The sequence below is a fragment of the Poecilia reticulata genome, chromosome 17, assembly GCF_904066995.2.
Source record: "Poecilia reticulata chromosome 17, P_reticulata-male-v2, whole genome shotgun sequence".
Lineage (NCBI taxonomy): Eukaryota > Metazoa > Chordata > Actinopteri > Cyprinodontiformes > Poeciliidae > Poecilia > Poecilia reticulata.
In genome coordinates, this window is record NC_088846.1 from 21,919,926 (window position 1) to 21,938,259 (window position 18,334).

General features: G+C 41.5%; 1 protein-coding gene and 1 long non-coding RNA gene across 18 annotated transcripts in view; one reads left to right on the forward strand and one right to left on the reverse strand.

The window, feature by feature from the left end:
- The window catches only part of LOC103479766 (uncharacterized), a 54,571-nt gene extending 50,833 nt beyond the window's left edge, over window positions 1-3,738 (forward strand). The window contains exons 3-5 of the long non-coding RNA XR_535979.3: window positions 2,430-2,632; window positions 2,894-3,060; window positions 3,650-3,738. This is a non-coding gene — a long non-coding RNA (uncharacterized LOC103479766). The remainder of the gene's footprint in view (window positions 1-2,429; window positions 2,633-2,893; window positions 3,061-3,649) is intronic.
- The window catches only part of LOC103479767 (protein tyrosine phosphatase receptor type F), a 238,265-nt gene that overhangs the window by 14,843 nt on the left and 205,088 nt on the right, over window positions 1-18,334 (reverse strand). For 11 of the 17 annotated variants that reach the window (XM_081597905.1, XM_081597904.1, XM_008434405.3 and 8 more), the window contains 7 exons: window positions 17,968-18,000; window positions 16,205-16,302; window positions 11,241-11,364; window positions 10,910-11,085; window positions 3,643-3,762; window positions 2,462-2,616; window positions 714-999 (listed from right to left, as the gene is read on the reverse strand). In XM_081597905.1, the coding sequence (XP_081454031.1) occupies window positions 714-999; window positions 2,462-2,616; window positions 3,643-3,762; window positions 10,910-11,085; window positions 11,241-11,364; window positions 16,205-16,302; window positions 17,968-18,000 (992 nt within the window). The remainder of the gene's footprint in view (window positions 1-713; window positions 1,000-2,461; window positions 2,617-3,642; window positions 3,763-10,909; window positions 11,086-11,240; window positions 11,365-16,204; window positions 16,303-17,967; window positions 18,001-18,334) is intronic. The other 6 variants (XM_008434414.3, XM_008434416.3, XM_008434417.3 and 3 more) reach the window with 1 other exon arrangement.

Sequence of the window (18,334 nt, forward strand, 5' to 3'; positions counted from 1 at the left end):
TTAACTCCCTCGCCTGTGGTGGCACTGCACCAAGAACAACACAAAAGCCTCAGAAGCAGAAAATGTGCATGACTTCCCTGTTTGTGAAATGTAAACAAAAGTGAGACTTTACCAGTAGTAGGGTTTCTCTTTTGTCTTTGGCAAAATACCACGAGCCATTTCTCCCGCCAGCACCAGACTTGAGCTTTTGTGTTGATTGTACTTACCCAGAATGCCCTGCGCTATAGTCCACTTCCTGCTTTTGGAGCAGTCTCCAGTCTGCCTGGCGTTCCCATATGCATTAGAACTGCTTCGGAGTTCAACCAAACTGAGACCTACGTCTTTAGTTGGACAGAGTTTGCGTTTTCAATCTGCGTCACATCTCCCCAAACGAACAGGGCTTTTTAGGCAAATGAACTGAAGTTTGGTTAAAACAGACTAAACAGGGCTGGTGTGAATGCACCCTAAATGATACACAGGTCTGTAATCCAATCACCATTCGGGTGATTTATTAAGGCACGGGGTTTTATTTAGGAGTCAAATTGTACCCTTTTCCTCCCACTTCACAATTACACACTACTTTGTGTTTGACTAGCACACAGAACCTCATTAAAATAGACCAAACTTCTCAAATCTTATCCCGTTACAGCATCTTCAAATGGGAATGAGTACTTTTACAAGACACTTTAAATGCAGCAGCAGGAGAAAATGCGTGCATGGATATTTTTAAACACCTTGAACTCCAGCTCCATGGCGGTGACCGTCTCCCCGGGCGGCGGCTGGGTGAGCTTCTGGATGTGGGCGTACAGGTTGCGCGCCGGCACCTCTGTGTTGCCGCAGGTGGCGGCCTCCAGGAGGGATTCGTGGATGAAGATGTACTGGTCCTCGGTCTGGACCATGTAGTTCCTCTGGGCGCGCATGCAAGTCACATGGCCGTAGATGTCCACGGTCTTCTCGTGCTTCATGCGCTCCAACATGGCGTCGATCACGATGAAGCAGCCGGTCCTGCCAACGCCCGCACTGTCAGAGGGAGGCAGAGGGTGGCAATTAATGCCATTTTCACTGAAGCTACATAATCATTACAATGTGGCAGAAAGAGCTGTTCAACTTAATGAATAGAAAAGCACCAGATCCACTTATAATCCTGATGTGGGGATGAATTTCCCAAGTATAATACTTTTTTTCAATGCTTTGAAACTGGATATTGAAGACAGACTGAAAGGTTACGGTTTGTAAATGTAACATTTCCAACTTGGCCTCTCCACCCCTTCCCTGTTGAGTAATGCTGTTGTCGATGTCTATTGGAAGTGGGATGTCTGCGCTTGAAATTAGGTCATTTTTCACCTCTTTTTTTGGAAACCTCACCCAACAACAACGACAACTACGCTTCATCTTCTCTGTGTTCTTTTGCTCCTCTTAGTCTGGAAAATCAGATATCCGGCAAAGCCAATAATGCCAAATGGCAGCACATTTTGCCAGCGTGCATCATGTCAGAGGATCTAAATGGAGCAAATGCAAAAATATGCATACCTTCTGGATTGTGGTGCATGACTCTGTTCCTGTTTCCATTCACAAACAAGTATAAATGGACCTTTACATCAAGCTGGCTGCAACATACATGCGGCAAAACAAACCTGAGGCCAGTTAAAGGACAAACACTGAAGATGAGACTTCAGTTTTGTTCTTTCCAATGTGTGTTTTTTTTTTATCATAACATATTTAGTAACATGTTTAATAGTTTCAGGATTTTAGTGCTTCATTTCATAACTTTAAACGTGAACAAAAAAAAAATGATGCAATTATATTTACAACCACAAAATGGATTTTCTTTAGGACGAGCAGTGTAGAGGGGAATGAGCGCAGCTTAATGACGCACTTTTCAGATGATGATGGCAGCATCATGCTGTGTTAGATGTTTTTTATTTTATTTTATTTTTTAAGCCTGCCAATCACTCTCAAAAGCCATGCATCCTTTACGCACTGCTTAAAGTTGGTATGTCACGTGAAAATATTCCTGTAAATGACATTAAAGTTTGTGGTTGTAATGTGACAACCTTTGAAAAAGCTTAAGGGATGTGAATACTTTAGTAAGGCACTGCAGCAAGATGTAAACTCATTAAACTAGCACTACTGAGTTAAAATAAAAAGCACTACTTTTTATCACAATACAGAACACTTTCTTATTCTACCGGCTGCTTATGGTACATTTTATTTTGGTAATGTATGTACCAAAAAAAAAAAAACATACATTACCATTACTGCTTTATTTATGACTTTAATCTTTAAAATATTATGCAGAGACTTGAATATATGTGCAGTGCCATGCAGACGTATTTCTACCCTTTGAGGTTTTTCATATGTCGTCGTGTTAGAACCAACAACTGGATTTCATTTGGCGGCATCACAGTAAAACGGAGCTGAACACAAACGGACACCACGCTTCTCTCCAGTTCTGAAACCAGTCGTCGGCCGCTTCACCCACCTGCAGTGGACCACCATGGGCCCGGCGTCTGGAGGATTGCAGGCCTTTACTCGCCGGAGGAAGGCCAGGATGGGTGTGGGATACTCGGGCACGCCGTGGTCAGGCCAGGCCATGAACTGGAACTGCCTCACCTCTCTCTTCTCGCTGGAGCCGTTCTGTAGGAGAACCGAGGTGACCGCGATTAGACACGGCGGATATTAATTGGCTGCTTTTTTGAGTTTTCATGCTGGGAGGCATTTCTTTTAGCATGAAAAAAAGTCACGCTGCTTCCTTGAAAGGAGCTGTGCAGTTGAGATTTGAAAAGCACAAGTCGGTCCAATTCTATGTCTTTTCTCTCACACCCTATGAAATTACCCAGCACTGTTGCATGCTATTAACTTTGTCTCTTTCCTCTAGGTTGATTTCTTTCTTTCTTCCTGTATGTTTCTGCAGCTATTCTGGGCTCAGACCTCTCATGTGCAATTACCGTCCCAGCCAACCTCATGTCTTGTTTATGGTTTGTTGAAGGGTTTCAACAAATTATGTTCTGGACTGACTTGAATGCAGAGTTCACACAATTTGCTACAGTAAAATTCAACCACTTTTCAAGAATTTTCAAGGTAAGTTTTCAAACCTTTCCAGGGCCACACATTGGAGATAAAAATAACACTAATGAACTAAAGAAGACAGTTTCAATTCTCTATTATATAATACCATTTATTAGTACTAGTAATAATATTTTGTGATGGTATTCTACATTCAACAGCAGAGACAAAGTAACAACATTTTTTTAAAAATCTGAAAAGTGCTATTGCTAAGTTTTCTGGAATTTAGCAAATGCAAATAATTTTGATAATTCTCACTGAACTAAAACAAGATAAATTTGATTTGATTTGACTTCAGACAGAGAGAAAATAGTATCTTTAAATCGCTTTCCAAATTTAGGCTGCACTTTATTACCAAACTGCCCAGTTTGAAAATCATACACTCTCAAGACTTCATGCAGAAATCAATCACTGATTTAAAGCCAATAAAAAGCTCCATCCACACGTAGCCTACAGAAATAATGTAGTTTCCCATATAACAGGAGGCAAATTAAATATTTTACTGCTCAAAATGAATAACACAGTTTATGGAAAACACTAAATGCCCCAGCCTTCAAAATGTGAGGCAAGAAACATGCAGATTATGCAGGTTTTTACCTTGTAGAGGGCAAAGGTTCGGACGCTGTAAGTTGCCAGCTCCACAGTGTCCAGCATCGTGACCTGGATCATCCCGTACGTCTCTGTTCCTCGTGACGGCCAGTACTGGTCACACTTCACCTGGCAGGAGCAGGAGAGGGAGAGAAAGGGCTGCTAACATCCGATACAAGGCGAGACAGAGGCTGTGTGGGATCACGCTGATTAACAAGGAGGAAACATTAAAGAGGTCACATCAAAGGCCCTGTCCACTGTCTAATTAAAAGCTGAAAACTCTGAGTCTGCTCCTGTATCACAGAAACAACGTATACCAGTGAATCAGGCTTTTACACGCGCACTCATGTGTGTCTCCATTTGAAGCGGGGTTTCAGACGGGTATATTAGAAAGGCCCACTTTGTCTCTAACCGGCCTCTGATCATTTTTAATCAGCTAATTGTCCGGTGGTTTGCAGCCCCTTTGTCATCCGTGCTTTAGGGTGCATTTCTGATGGCCGGATTGAATGAAGTCTAAATGCCTGGTTCTGCCTGTAATGAAGGGGCAGCACCTGGATTTGTAGGACATCCCGTGATCGACCACAATCCTCAAGGCATTTATTCTGATTTTATGTCATTATATAATTTTGAAGTGAAAGGAAACTCAGTGGTACATAAATTTATGTACCTAAAAATAAACCCTTAAAATATAATTTTCTTTAAAAGATTAAATTATCCTGCTAGGACAAAATTTAATACCTATGATTAACAAATTAAAGGCCAATTTTTTCAATTCTGTCTATTTTTGCATTTTTCTTTTCTGCCAGGCAAAGGTTTGAGTTGCACTTAAGCATCTTTATTGCACAATGTGATTCTAAGTGGTCGAGGCTAACTAGCTGCTAATGCTAGCTAGCTGACTAGCTTTTTTGTGTCCACCGTGAGTAAGTGCAAATTTATCGCTGGTTGGCTGGAAGACTTTCGAACATTTCTGAGGAGATATTGGTCTTAAAACGTCTTAAATTTGAGTTGGTGAAACCTGCAGAAGCCCTCTAATACCCCTAAATTAAATCAAGTGTAACCAGTTGCCTTCAGAGATCACCTATTTAATAGAGTTTGTGTGAGGAAAGGACTGTCGTTTTCAAAACCACCACATGGGACCGTTTCCAGAAATAATTTCATCCACATGGAAACACTGAAAACGATCCAAAACCCTGTTTTTACTCCCCCTAACCTGTTAAGTGGTGCCAAACATGGAGTATGGGACATGGGCACAAAGCCTCCACATGACGTCAGCAGTAAACACAACAAGAAAACAAGAATAGTGAACAACTAACCGCGAGTGGAGTCCTTTGTAGAACTTTTTAATGAGGTTCTATACTCTCTTCTGACTGCAGGCACAACCTGTATTTTATTTAGGAGCATCGGGGCAGAGAGGATTCAAATGCACCCTGTACTTTTTGGATCTATAGTGGTGGCTCAGGAATAGAGCAGGAACACCAAATATGGAGGCTGCAAGTAAGTCTGCTGGGACCATTATCTGCTCTTTCTGCCCCCTCTCCAGTCGGGTTACTGTAAATAAAGGCCACCGCTTCCACTGCCCAATTATCCTACACTTTCTGTTGGTCTACCAGATAAAATCCCATTAAAGTTCAAAGGGTGCGAATACTTTTTAAGGGCAACACACGAGCAGAAGTGGACCTTTGATTTGTCTCTCTGCTTTAGCAAGGAGACGGCAGGATTAGAGCAAAGATTGAAGGCTGCTGTGATCTTCACCTTGACATGAACACGACCTCCTCCTCCTCAGATTAATGAACCGCATTACTGCATGTTAGAGGAATGTTGCAACGGTTTTCAAAAGGCAATGACGAGGCATCTTATGGCTCAAAGCAGTGCATAGATCTGCACAATCAATTTCCAGTTCGGTTTTACGGCCACCAGCAGCAATCCACCAATCCAGTTCAAAGAGATGAGCCACATCATTATCTCAGCATTTGAAGTTTGATTGGCGTCGCCTCTCAGGATGTTTTCAATACAAAACCATTCCTTGTTTATCCTGACAGATGTGTTTTTACAACGAAAAACAACTAAATCTTACCAAGTATTTGCTAGTTTCTACTGCTAATAAGACAAAAACTAACTTACAAGAAACACAAGAAATTCCTTAATATTTGAGAAAAAGCAGGTTATTTCACTCATAGCATGGGATAAATGTCGTGCTATAAGTGAAATAATCTGCCAATGGAACCAGCACTTTTTCATCAATTTTAAGGGATTATTAACTGAAAACAAGCTCATTGCTGAAAAGTTTCTTAGAATTTAGCTTTGTCTTATTCCTGGTGTACTAAGATGTTTCCACGATTTTCCGTGTTTTTGCAGCACAAGCAGCAGTCACAATTCCCAGCGTTAAATTTGCTCTGGACGAGTAGCTACAAAAACAGGAAACACTTGTAAATGTGTTAGAATAAGGAGTCGTTATAAACAGCTGCAGGAACAAATAAACCCCCCAAAAACATAAATAAATCAGAAAGCTTTTAATGCCACAACTGCAGGGACTAGAACGTAGAAGGCATTGATTGGGACGCGGCGCGAGGAAAGGGATGTGCCGCGGGGTGAACTAATCGCATCGACGCTACAGAGCTGAGCTGACATTTGGAGGCACTTTGGCTGCCTCGGCGAGCTGCTACAAATTGACAAACAAAATGTGCTAAAATTCTTCTGCTCACATTTCACCTCCCCTGGAGACAGCTCCCATTCAGAGGCGGAGGCGGCGCTCCGCAGAAGAGAAACTCAATTGAGTGATGGGGAACTGCTTGCACCGCAAACATATGGATTGGCAGTCACCTCTGTAATGAATATCTCTGTGCTGTCTGAGGTTCGGTGGCATGCACTCGCTCATACTGACACACACAGGCTGCGCCGTCGTCCACCTCCGCTTTGAACTCTTCTTCTCGGCCTTTTGCAGAAGCCGCAGACCTTTGATCTGCACACACTCGCACAGGCGCAGTGGCTTGTACCTCTGGTCTGATTTCAACCCCTGACCTTTTAAAGTTTTACTCTCTTGTAATGACGGTGCAAGAGGAAGCCAAAATCTGCCTGCTGTCAGATCGCATCGTATTTGTTCAGCTCCAGCAGTATTTGGCATAAAGCATTAAGTCTTGCTGGTCGCTGGAGGGTTGACTCATTCGCTCACAGTATGCGTCCGAGGGCATTTTTCCACAGAGAAGTGAGCAAACTATGAGTAATTTATGGAAAGGAAGTTGAAAAATAAACATCTCCTCTTGGTACCTGTGCAAAGAACCTTTTGTTAACATTGCAAAGTCAAATAATGGATAACACTGAACTTTTTCATTTTTATTTCCACCCTTAAAATATAGATTTTTTTGACTTCAGTTGTAGAACTTCACTCTGAAAAATGTAGAAAAATCCAACCTTTCTTTAATTTTAATCAGGTGATCAAGAAATTTTTAATTAGTAATCTATGCTTTTCTTTTTTGTATGGGGCATGGAGCAGCATGCAAAGACTAGCAGCTCGTCTACAGTGGCACATATCTACATTCAGAGGAATGCAACTTCCTGTAGCCACTGTTCAAAATGGGAAAGACAAGAGAATGTCTGTAAATTACTACAAAAATATCTAGTCATCTGAAATAGTTCATATTTACCGTGAGTAGACTCACTAAAAACACCAAGATCTATATCAGGAGTGCCAGTCATTGTGGGAGGCACCACAAGTGACATAACCTACAACAAAAATTAAAAGAACTAAGAATTCAGCTGCCTGTCTCGTTATGAAATTATAAGACGTTTAATTTTATTAGCTACTTTGCGAACACTGTTTATTTGCAATGCGATTTGTTAAGATGGTTCCACTTATTAAGTAATGTTTTCTGTGCCGATGCAACTTAATCAGCCTAATCGGCTGTTGGCAGTGTTGGCGGTCTCACTCTGGAAAGTCTTTAAGTCGCGCAACAAACATTTAATTGTTATTTCACTAAACATTTTCTCTTCATTAGAGTGACGGCTTTAATTGTGATTCATAGGCACAGCTGTTTACAGAGTAACATGATCTAAATAATGCATTAAAAAGCTGAACAGTATGGCTTTTTGCAACATCTGGTTGAAACTGGGATTAGCCACAGTCGTGCATTTTGGAATCTGATGACTGTTTTCAAAATGTGAGACTTAGCTTTTGTTTGACGCAGAAAATTTATTTCTGTCCTTATTTTGTGACTGAAACATTTTTTATTTTTGTCTTTCTCATAGCAAAGATAATTTTTCAAAATTATTTATTGTCTAATATTTAATTTTTTTTCAATAAATAGTATAAATATAGAAATTTAAATTTCTATATTTAAAGTTTTTAATGTATGCTTAAGACAAATTTTAATTGTTGTATTTCATTTTTTATTTTCTATTAATTTATTTAGTGTATTCATTTTTATTCTTGTGAAATTTTAACATCTCAAAATATTTTAAGTTATTTATGTGTTTAATTGTGGCATATTTTGACTTTAATACAGCACAGAACAATAAATTAATTCAATAAAATAAATGCAAACATACAATGAATTAAAATTCTATCTATTTTTATTCATTTTAATTATGCATTCAATGTGCCATTAAATTTTTTTGATAATTATTGATAGAATAATGTTTATTTCATATATGTGCTTTCAGTTTTACTTATAGTATCACATTTGTTTGACATGTAATTCAAGTATTGCATTGTGGGAGATTTGACCAGCCAGAGAAGATGATTCAGCTCATTTGGTTTAGTTGTTTTGGAGCAGAAACATCTAAAATATGCAGGACTTGTCTCATGTTTGTTTAAACTTGACTAATCCAGGGATCAAAGAGAGACAGTCTGGCTGTAAATTGCCTTTCAGACACACTTCATATATAGAAAGGCATCTGTGAATCCGCCTGTGTGCTCGCCATGAAGCCGATGTGTAATAAAAGTCTTCTGATCAAACACATCCGCCCTGAAGATATTCTCCAAGGTAAAAATAAAATGAGCTCTGCTCCGCGGAGCTGGAGTGTGGTCATAATTTACCTAAATGATTGATTGCACTGATAGCGCTGAATTAAAACAGATGATGGATTTTTTTTGTAGGAGGATGGGAAACAATTTAGGTATCTACTTTGACAAAACAATTACTTTCCTGTAGCCTCTGTGTAGACGAGGAGGAGACGAACTCCAGGTGATGATCCTCTCCTGGAAAACCACATCTAGGGTTTTTCAAAATGAGCTTTTTCCATTTATATTTTCTGTTACTTGTAGTTTTTTTTATCTACTCTGGGGACTCCTTCATTAGGGCGCTGTGCACACACTAATAAAGCACCGCATACTGGCAGGACTTCACGCTGTCTGTTTTCCCCCCATGGAATATGCTGAGCATTATTTTCCGATGGTAATTAAATAAATCCGTTCCAGTTTGAAATCTCAAGTTGTCATGCGCTCATTTGTTTTTTTTGCTTTTATTAGGCGGGGATGTGTTTAGCGCTGTGGGGCCACAATCCTCTTTAAGCTTCAACTTTAGAAATCTGATTAGAGCTCTTCGACTTTGGAGGACCAAATTCAGAAAGAGCAACACAAACGAGACTCTGCGACGCCTTCGGTGTAGCGTTACAAAAATAAGCAGGCGGCAATCCAATCGAGAGTCGAACTCCTGGAGCCGTTTCTAAATAACGACGGAGCTGGTGCTATAATGAAAGTCTAAAAATAACCACAATGTGCTTGTGCGCGCTGTAATTTGGCTGAAAATGTGCTTCCGTTCTGTAGAGGGTGTTGCTCTCGTGTGCAAAGTTGCATCTCTACCTTCATAAGTGGCAAACAAACAAACAGGAGAGAGATGGAAACAGCAGCAGTTCGGAGCTGCAGCTCAGCGTTTCTTCACATTCGGTGAGATTTTATACAGAACACTGCGGAGCGACACCGACCAGACAAAGTGGACTTTGAAGTTCTGCTGACTTTGATCTGGTTGACAAATCCAGCCTTAAAGAGGGACCTGGTGTCTGTGTGCCTGCAAACCTTCTCAGGTGTTAAGAGTCCCTCTGCAGAGCTGAGGCAGTGTACACCGATATGGCTGGAAAGCTTTCAGGTACTCTGGGGAACAGCATGTTCTGTTGGGCTTTCCCTCCAGTCTTAAATCCAGACTTCATGCAAACTTCTTATTATGAAGTTCAGTTTCTTTACAGACTGAAATTTCAAAAAAGTCAAGGGAATTTTTGTTTACAGTGGACTGCAGTTTACCCCCCACAGTTCAATAATGGCACTTTTTCCCCCCTGCTAAATATTCAAAAGGAAAAGCCATTTGGAAAACTGGAGTACCTGGGCGCAGTGCTATAATATTGGCGGATGTTTACAATTCAACTAATGCAGGTCGATTTAGTCCATTCATTTGCATTGGTGCTGATTGGCTGTGGGTGAAAAACAGCAATAAACTAGAAATATATTTAGCTTCTACAGCACTTCTATATTTGGTGTTTGAACTAATAAAACAGGAAGTGTTTTTAGGGGAGTCAAGTAAAGAGGGTCCACTGTGATTCTGAATGTCTGTCCCTTAGTTAAGGTTTAGTTATCTGCATGGCTCCACAAACCTTTATTCAACAGAACAGTGAAGCTTGCCTCCGATTAGGTTCCTCCACTTCCTTAATGTCAACAACAAGCTGCATGACTTTTGGAGGCAATTGGCAACTCTGGATTTTATTTAGGAATGTCAGAGTAAAGATGGCAGAACACTGCAAAAACACAAAATCTTACCAGGTATATTGTGTCTAGTTTCTAGAGCAAATATCGTAGTAAATAAGACAAAACTGCCTAGAGAGATATAAAAGCTAATTTTAAGATATCAATTCTTTAACATTGCTGAAAAAGTACTGGTCCCACTGGCAGATTATTTCACTCATAACAAAACATTTTCTCGTGCTACAACTGGAATAATTTTCCAGTGGAACCAGAACTTTTTCAGCAATATTAAGAACTATTAAGAAATCTTGGTGAAAAGTTACTTCTAAGCTAGCTTTGCCTTAATTCAAGTGTACTAAGATATTTGGTCTAGAAATTAAAGTAAAAATACTTGTTTTTTTCAGTGTATGGTTATGGTCTGCTTTCTTGTTGGAATACAAAGGGAGATTGCTCTTTATGGAAAAAAGTGTCACCTAAACTAATTGATGATGTGAACTTGTGAGCATTTTGTCGTTGATCTAAATGGGTGAAATCAAACCTCTAACCAGTCAGTGCATAACTGACCAATGAGGGAAGTGATGGATTGCTCTCGACGGTGCTTCTCCTTACCCTCGACTTCTCCTCCAGCCTGGTCATCATGACGATGGTGTTGGACCTCTGCTCCCACACCATTCTCCAGAAGTCGCTCAGCGTCTCCGGCAGAGGCCCCTGAGTGGCGATGTATGCGTTCTGCTTCCTGTAGCCGTCGATGTAGTTGGCGTTGATGTAGTCGCTGCCTGGAACAGCTGCAGCAAAGAGGGAAAAAGTGCCAATGTAACAAAAAAAGTTATGAGGAATCAGACTGAAATACCTCTTAGCGCACGTGAAGTAGAGTCTAAATAAACAACTGGCTCGCTCAACAGCAACCGGCGAGGGGTTAAGTGCCTCCACGAGCTCTTACCATCCACAGAGGTGAGGACCACTCTGGAGTGGTCATAAGCGATGACGTTTGCATAGCGATTCTTTGGCTTGTTCACTTCCATGTTGGAGTTCTCCCAGGTAAACTGCTGGCCCGGATCGATGGACTGAGCGAGGACAGGAGAAAGAGGAGCAGAAAGCAAACAGCAGGGAGACAGAGACAGAATGATGATGAGAAAGAGACGGGGAGGCGGGGAGGGGGGAGGGGGGGCAGGAGCACAAAAGGATACTTGAGTTTTACGTCGGCAGAGAAATGGAGGGAAAATTGCTCTGCTGTCGCTCAGCCAGCAGAGGTGAGCTCCGGACTGCAAAAACCTTTTTACCAGAAAACACTGTTTACCCTCAACATGTCTCTGAAGATTCATCAGCTAGCTGGAAAAACCGACATAATGCTGCTTATCCTGCAGCTGCTGCTCCTGGATTATCAGGTTAAGGGCTTGCTTGACATTTGATGTTATTGATGCATGTTAATGAAGAGAAACCTCCAATTGTGCTGATTTAAGTCGCTTCCAAAAAGGCCATCACCAACAGCCTGAAATCTAACAATTTCATTGCTTCTTCTCGTCTAATCTTTCTATTTCTGTCGCCCTTCATGTATTGTTGTTCCGCCCGTTCTCCCGTTTCAGGCAATTTTCTCCTTGCGTCATTTGACTCCTGCAGAAGAGGGACGGTGGACTGCATACTTATTGATCCTGGGGAGATATGTGATGGCCTCCCATCCCTTGTTGGATAATGTCACAATGTCTCTCGCTATGCAGCATCGATCCAAACTCTTCCTCCTCACACCACAACCTCGTCTGGTGTTTCCACAGCAAATCCCTCAGCAGCAGCAGCTACAACAGCTTTGAACGACGCAAGAGTAAAATATTGCAAAATCGTATGCTAAGCATGCTGGGAGAACAGGTGAACTCGATGTGAAAAGATCCCAGTTTGATCACATTAACCTCAGAGGTGCATATCTTTGAATTATAATACCATTGAAAGGCTCGTTTTGTTCAGTATTTCAATACGAAAAAAGTAAAACTCGTATCATTTAGAGTCATTGCACTCTGGAGTGATATATTTCAAGAACTTTTCTCTCTTTATTGTAGCATATAGCTTCTAAAACCCTAAAACTCACATTGCCAGAAAATTATGATGTTATACAGGGCCAATAAAATTGGCTTTTAACATTTAATAGTTATGTTATGACCACATTCTGGTCTAAAGATCATGGGGAAGACTGCTGACATGACAGGTCCAGCAGACAGTCGCTGAAACCCTCTGGACGGATGATAAGCCACAAAAGGATTGCTAAAGAAGCTGGCTGCATGCTGAGAGCAATGTATTCAAACATATTCATGGAAAGTTGAGTGGAAGAAAAAATTATGGTAGAAAAAAAAGGTGCATAAGCAATGGGGATAACAGCAGCCCTTTTTTTTTCTTTTACTCACATTAACACATTGCTGATGTCTCTAGAAGCACCACATAATCATACAGCAGTATTCGGTAGGCAACTTGGGGATATGTGCCTCGCCCAAGGGCAAAAAAACATCGAAAAGAAGCTGAAATTGAACTCTCATGTTTTAGATTTCAACCATTCATGCTTTGCTTCACAATCCACAGCTGACTTAAGTCTGCAGCCATCTCTGCTTTTCTTTCCACTCAACTTTCCATCAGTTTGCTTATATACAACACTCCAGCCAGCAGTATTTCAGATTAAAATAACGTGTTTGCTGTGAATTTTCATTCGCTGTAAGTTGTGATATTAAAAATGAACTGAAATGACTTGAAATATATCACACTGTGCTAAACAAATCTGTGTGATATACAAATGTTCCTTTTTAAATGGAGGGAATTTTTTCTGACTCCGTTTTTTTTTTTTTTTAAAGATGAACCTGCACTTTCAGCTATCTCACAAATCAAAGGTAGTCAGATTTTCTCTGTTGACTTTTGCATTAAAACTGCAGCAACAAATGTAGCAACATGCCCTGAAAACTGCTTCAGCCCTTCTGAAGTCAGCGTCTACGTCAACATATAAAATGTGAAGAGTTCGTACGCTGCAAATCCTTCGTCACATCTACAAATTACTCAGCCGTGTGAGTGGTGGGGGTCGAGACCCGTTGCTGCTGATGAGCTCAGCATTGGCAATTTCTGTGCCTGTGCTCGGCACCGTGAAGAAAAAGATTTTATTTGCTGTCAAAATGTGTCATACTCATTTGAGAGCTTGGTGGAGACAGCCGGGCGCACGAGAGAGGTTGACAACTAGCAAACAAGTTGGGTAGAAAAGGTGAGGAGCAGATGCCTAAGGTGCTCCCAGTAAAAAACTGAAAATACTTTTAAAGGAACGTAATGATGGCTCTATGACGACTGCGGCGTGAAGTTGCTCCTGGCAATCTAAAAGAGACTGTCTGGGGACTTGCACCATGCCTGATTGACAAATTCTGCTCATTACCCAGCGTGTTCATTGCTCAGCGTGTTGCGGACTGGAGTCGGCGCCGCGGAAACCAAGTGTCAGGCTGCCTAAAGTGTCGGGGGAGAGGAAGTGGCGAAGCCTCTACAAATTTTGCGCCTTAGGGTACGGCTCGATGGGAGCAGCCGGCGAACGTGACTGTGACAAAGCGCCAGAGTTCTGCCACGGCGCCTCGGCTGGCGCGGAGACGAAGGGCCCATCTGCCGGGCCATGGAGGGGGTCTTCCCCGGCTCGGGAGGACTTTTTGCAGGGACGGGAACAGAGCCGGGCTGATTGCCCGCACTCATTCAGGCTCCTTTCTGTGGTTAGGTTCATTTAAAGGAACTCAACGGGCCGGGAGGGCGACGGCCTGGAGAGGCAACACATAAACCCGGTTAATTGAGTGCAGGGGTTTACCACGGCCTAATAACCTCTCTAGCTGGCTGTTAATTTCACAGCAGATCACAAGAATGAAAGAAAAAAAAAAGAGGGGGCAAATAAATCAGAATTAAAAAATTTACTTGATCCGAATAATCTTTGCATAGTTTGTCCCACATTATACACATTAAACCAATTAGGGTTTGGTGTATGCTTCGGTTTATTTCATATTATTGGATGTTTTTCTTGTAAAGTGCTTTGAGATGACAGTTTACTGTTAATTGGCTCTACAGAAACAACATGAATTTCCACTGGAATTCAAAAACAACTAATTATAACAGCAAAGTGACCACAGATCCATTTTTAGAGTTCTTCCATTAAACAATATCAGTTTTAGTAACGTGTAATCTCTCGTTTAGAAATGACTGCTTATTGGTTTCACTGCTGTCAATACTTTGTACAACCAGGTCTGAATTTGTGGTCTCCTCTTTTCAGCTCAAGATAAAAGTTTTCTATGGGTTTTTGATCTGGACACCAGGATGGGGGTTGATTTTGTGAACCACTTCAAAACCATTATCATCGTGATAAAAGCCTAAATAATGACCTACAGCCAGTTTTCAGAGTGGAAATTTGCTTAAAATACATTTATTTAAAAAAAAAAACCCTCCAAAACAAAACAGGGATTTAGTTAATAATTAGTTTTTATGTTATAATTTTTTTTCCCAATGAATAAACTAAGTCATATTATTATTAGACTTTATACTAAAGTTTGAATTTTTGCACAATTTTGTGTTATTGCAATAAAAGATTAATATATTTTAACTCTTTTTACGCAACTTGACCAGCCTGCTTTGGACGATAATTAGTCATTAGTGTTTTGCAATCCTGCTTGTGTGTTTAAGGACAATATTCTAAGTTACTGCTGGCAGACAGCATATTTACAGTGATGCAAAAAAACTCAGAAAAACTATTTCTGCACACATTTAGGAAACCTTTGATGTTCAGCTGACCAAGTCAACCTAATTAGATTTGTTAGCTTCAACCGTAGCAACAGTTATGGGCTCGTTTGGGCATCTTGACAAATTCATTTCTTATTTAATCTTTGTGACAACATGTTTAACAGCTTTATAGTGCTGCTACTTTCTTTAGACCAAAAGGCAGGAAAAGTCTTTCTTGGAAGAGAACTGGGCCTTTGTGAGATGAAATGCTAATCCACTAAAAAGCAAAGTATGAATTTGAAAAACCTTTCAGCATGTTGTTAGAAATTACACAGCAGGGAATATCTGTAGCTCATTTGCAGCTTTTTGTAGCTGCGCAAGTGTACTTAAATAAAAATGTACCTATATTTTTCAATTAGATTATGCTATTGCAATAGAACGTAAATTTACTCCAATAATACCAATAATTGTGGCCAATGCTGTTAATGTTATTCCTAGAAATATTAGACTGCAGCACAACTTTTCTAGACTTAGAAACATCGGTCACAAGCAGGGAAGAACACGAGCACGAGATAAAAGCCAAGATCCACAACCTTTCCGACCGCCTTGTTGGAACCAACATTTGAGCAGCCCTGATTAGAGCAGACAGATCCAACAATCGGAGCAAATAAATAAAAGACAAATCGTGTTTTTCCGTATTCAAGGACACCTCTCTGCTTCATCTAGCCATGCTCAGAACCCCAAACCAACTATGTACCACTTTAAATGCAAATTTGCTCCCTCCCCCCCTCTTCTTCTATTTTTTTTTTATTCTTTCTGGTGAAGAAGAACACTGACAACAGATAATCCCTCACCGAGTTGCAGCAGAGAGACCTCCTGCACTTCCCCCCACCCCTCAGAAAAAAAACCCATTCTTCTGGGAAGCAGCAAGACGAACACAGATTGCTTAAGCGACTTGCCACCTGCTAGGTTTGTGAAAAAGCATCTCGCAGCATTTAATGTAAGTGTTGGTTTCCTAGTGGGTTTGGTAATAGAGTTGTGAAAATGACTGAAGAACGTCTATGTAAGAAGTCTCCCATAACCCATTAGAATACATGCATATGAGATCAAAAAGGGAAAAAAGAAGGTTCCTCGCTGATCGTACAAGGAAACCCATTTATATACTTGAAAGAGGAAGAATCAGGAAAGCTTTGCTCTTACCTCATACTCCTGGGAGAAGCGGAGGCCGTCGTTGGCCTTAAGTCTCTCTATGTGGTCAGCCAGGTCAATGACAGGAATTGGTGGGTGTTCCCTCATTCCTGGAGGAAGGAGCAGAGAGAGAAAGAGTGAGAAACGGCATCCAACCTGCACAGACACAAACGGTCGGACCGCGGGGTGAGTGAGGCTGCCGGTGGGACCATGAGGTGGCTGTGACGGTGAGGAGAGTGCAAGATCTTCAACAACGCATGAGGAGACAGGAAAACAGGCTGGTGACATTTTGGTGATGTCGTCATGCCAAATGAGGGGGACAGAAGTGGGACTGGCACGGAGATGCACATGAGTGGAGTGGGTGAGCATGCTTCTTGGAGGAAGCGTGAGGCAGACATCTCTCCGACCGGTGGTAGAGGTGGTGGTGGTGGTGGAGACGCAGCAGGAACTCACAAGCCTCTGCAGATCAGACACACTGTCACTCCGTACCATGAGAAGGGAAGAAACTGACTGGTCACCAGCCAAAACCCATTTCTTTGAAATCCCTTTCCCTACAATAGGATGTCTTTCGGCCCCGCCTGGAGCGCTTGGGCTGGATTAATTTCAAACAACCCCCCCTGCTGCTCTCCAGCTTCCTCATCGTTGGGTTATTGGATGATTTATTGCTAATCTACCGACACAAATTCACCCTGTGCTTCTGAACTTGGAGAGGCACTTAAACGAACTCGCAGTTCAGGCCGTACATTTTTACATGCTCTCATCTCCGGCATGGATATTACCCCATTTGGGCTTTTACTGACGAAATTTGGACAGCTCTTTTTCAGGGAGAGGATGCGACTTTGATTAATTTTAATAACAGAAATTGGGTTCACAAGTTTGAACTTATGCCAGTAACCCAAACCTCACAAGAACTGTTGTGGAACAAATAGAGATGGATAAATTTAAAGCCCTTCTGAAAACCCTATTGAAAAGTTAACTCCATAAATAACAATTCAGAGTAAATTTATATGCTTATTTAATTCCAAATTAAATGCATGTTCATTGAATATATTTGTGATATCATCCTTAAAAGAAGAGCTGCGTAAAACCTTGAAATATATAAATGACCTTCAAGCGGATTGATGATGGGTGTATGTAAACATCTGACTGGCACTCTGTACATTATGAGTATATTTAAATGAATACAACACATGGACAACCTGTGAGGTTAAACCATGGATTATTGTTAACCTCACACAGTGCAGACACTTTAAAAGGGTCTTTAGCTGAGCGCATCTGTGAGGTCAAGGGTCACGCTTTCAGGTGACAGACCTTTGCAAGCTTTTTATTGCATTAATGCTAATGGCTGATGGCCACTTTACAAGATGAGGCCCGACCCATTACGCAAATTTAATCTTATCTCACCGAGGGGCCACTGAGCGCATTACCATCAGTGTGCGCGCGGTTGTGCGCGTCTTTTACGGCTACGTTTTTGGTTAAATGGAGGGTGAAGCCATTGATAACAAGGCTAATGTACAACAAGCGCAACTGTCCGCACTGCTCAACTATCCATGAAACCATGCAGGCCTCTGCTGCCGCGTCATAAAGGTGATGTGGGAAAGTTCACAGCCAGTGGAAGGCCATTGGCGCATCCTTGGAGTGCCAGAGGCAACAAGCTTGTAAGCTTGTGATGTCTGTCGGGATTGCATCAGGGGAATGGGTTCACGAGCGAGCGAGTGAAGAAGAAAAAGACTGCATGTGTGGGAAGTATGCTGTAGGTGAGAAAACGGACTAACTTGGAGTGTTGGGGCAGCGATGAGTGCTGGGACCTGTTGAGAGAGGAGAGTAAAAGCAGGGAGGAAGAAGAAGACTGGATCAATGGAGGCGGCTCAGGATCGGACTCTGGCCAGGCTGGATCTGGACATAACCTTTGGAGCTCGTTAACTCGGAACAGCAGATGGTGATGACCCATCTCTGGGCAATTTGGCCAGCTGAATACAAGTGAAACAGAGCTCAACCTAAAGAAACTCTCCTGTGACGGCATGTATAAAGTCATGAACCACTGACTAAATGGAGATACAGTATTTCTACAAATGTTTAGACCTTTTAAAGCTTTCCACAGCTTGATTTATTTGGATTTTATGTGATACGCCAACACGTAAC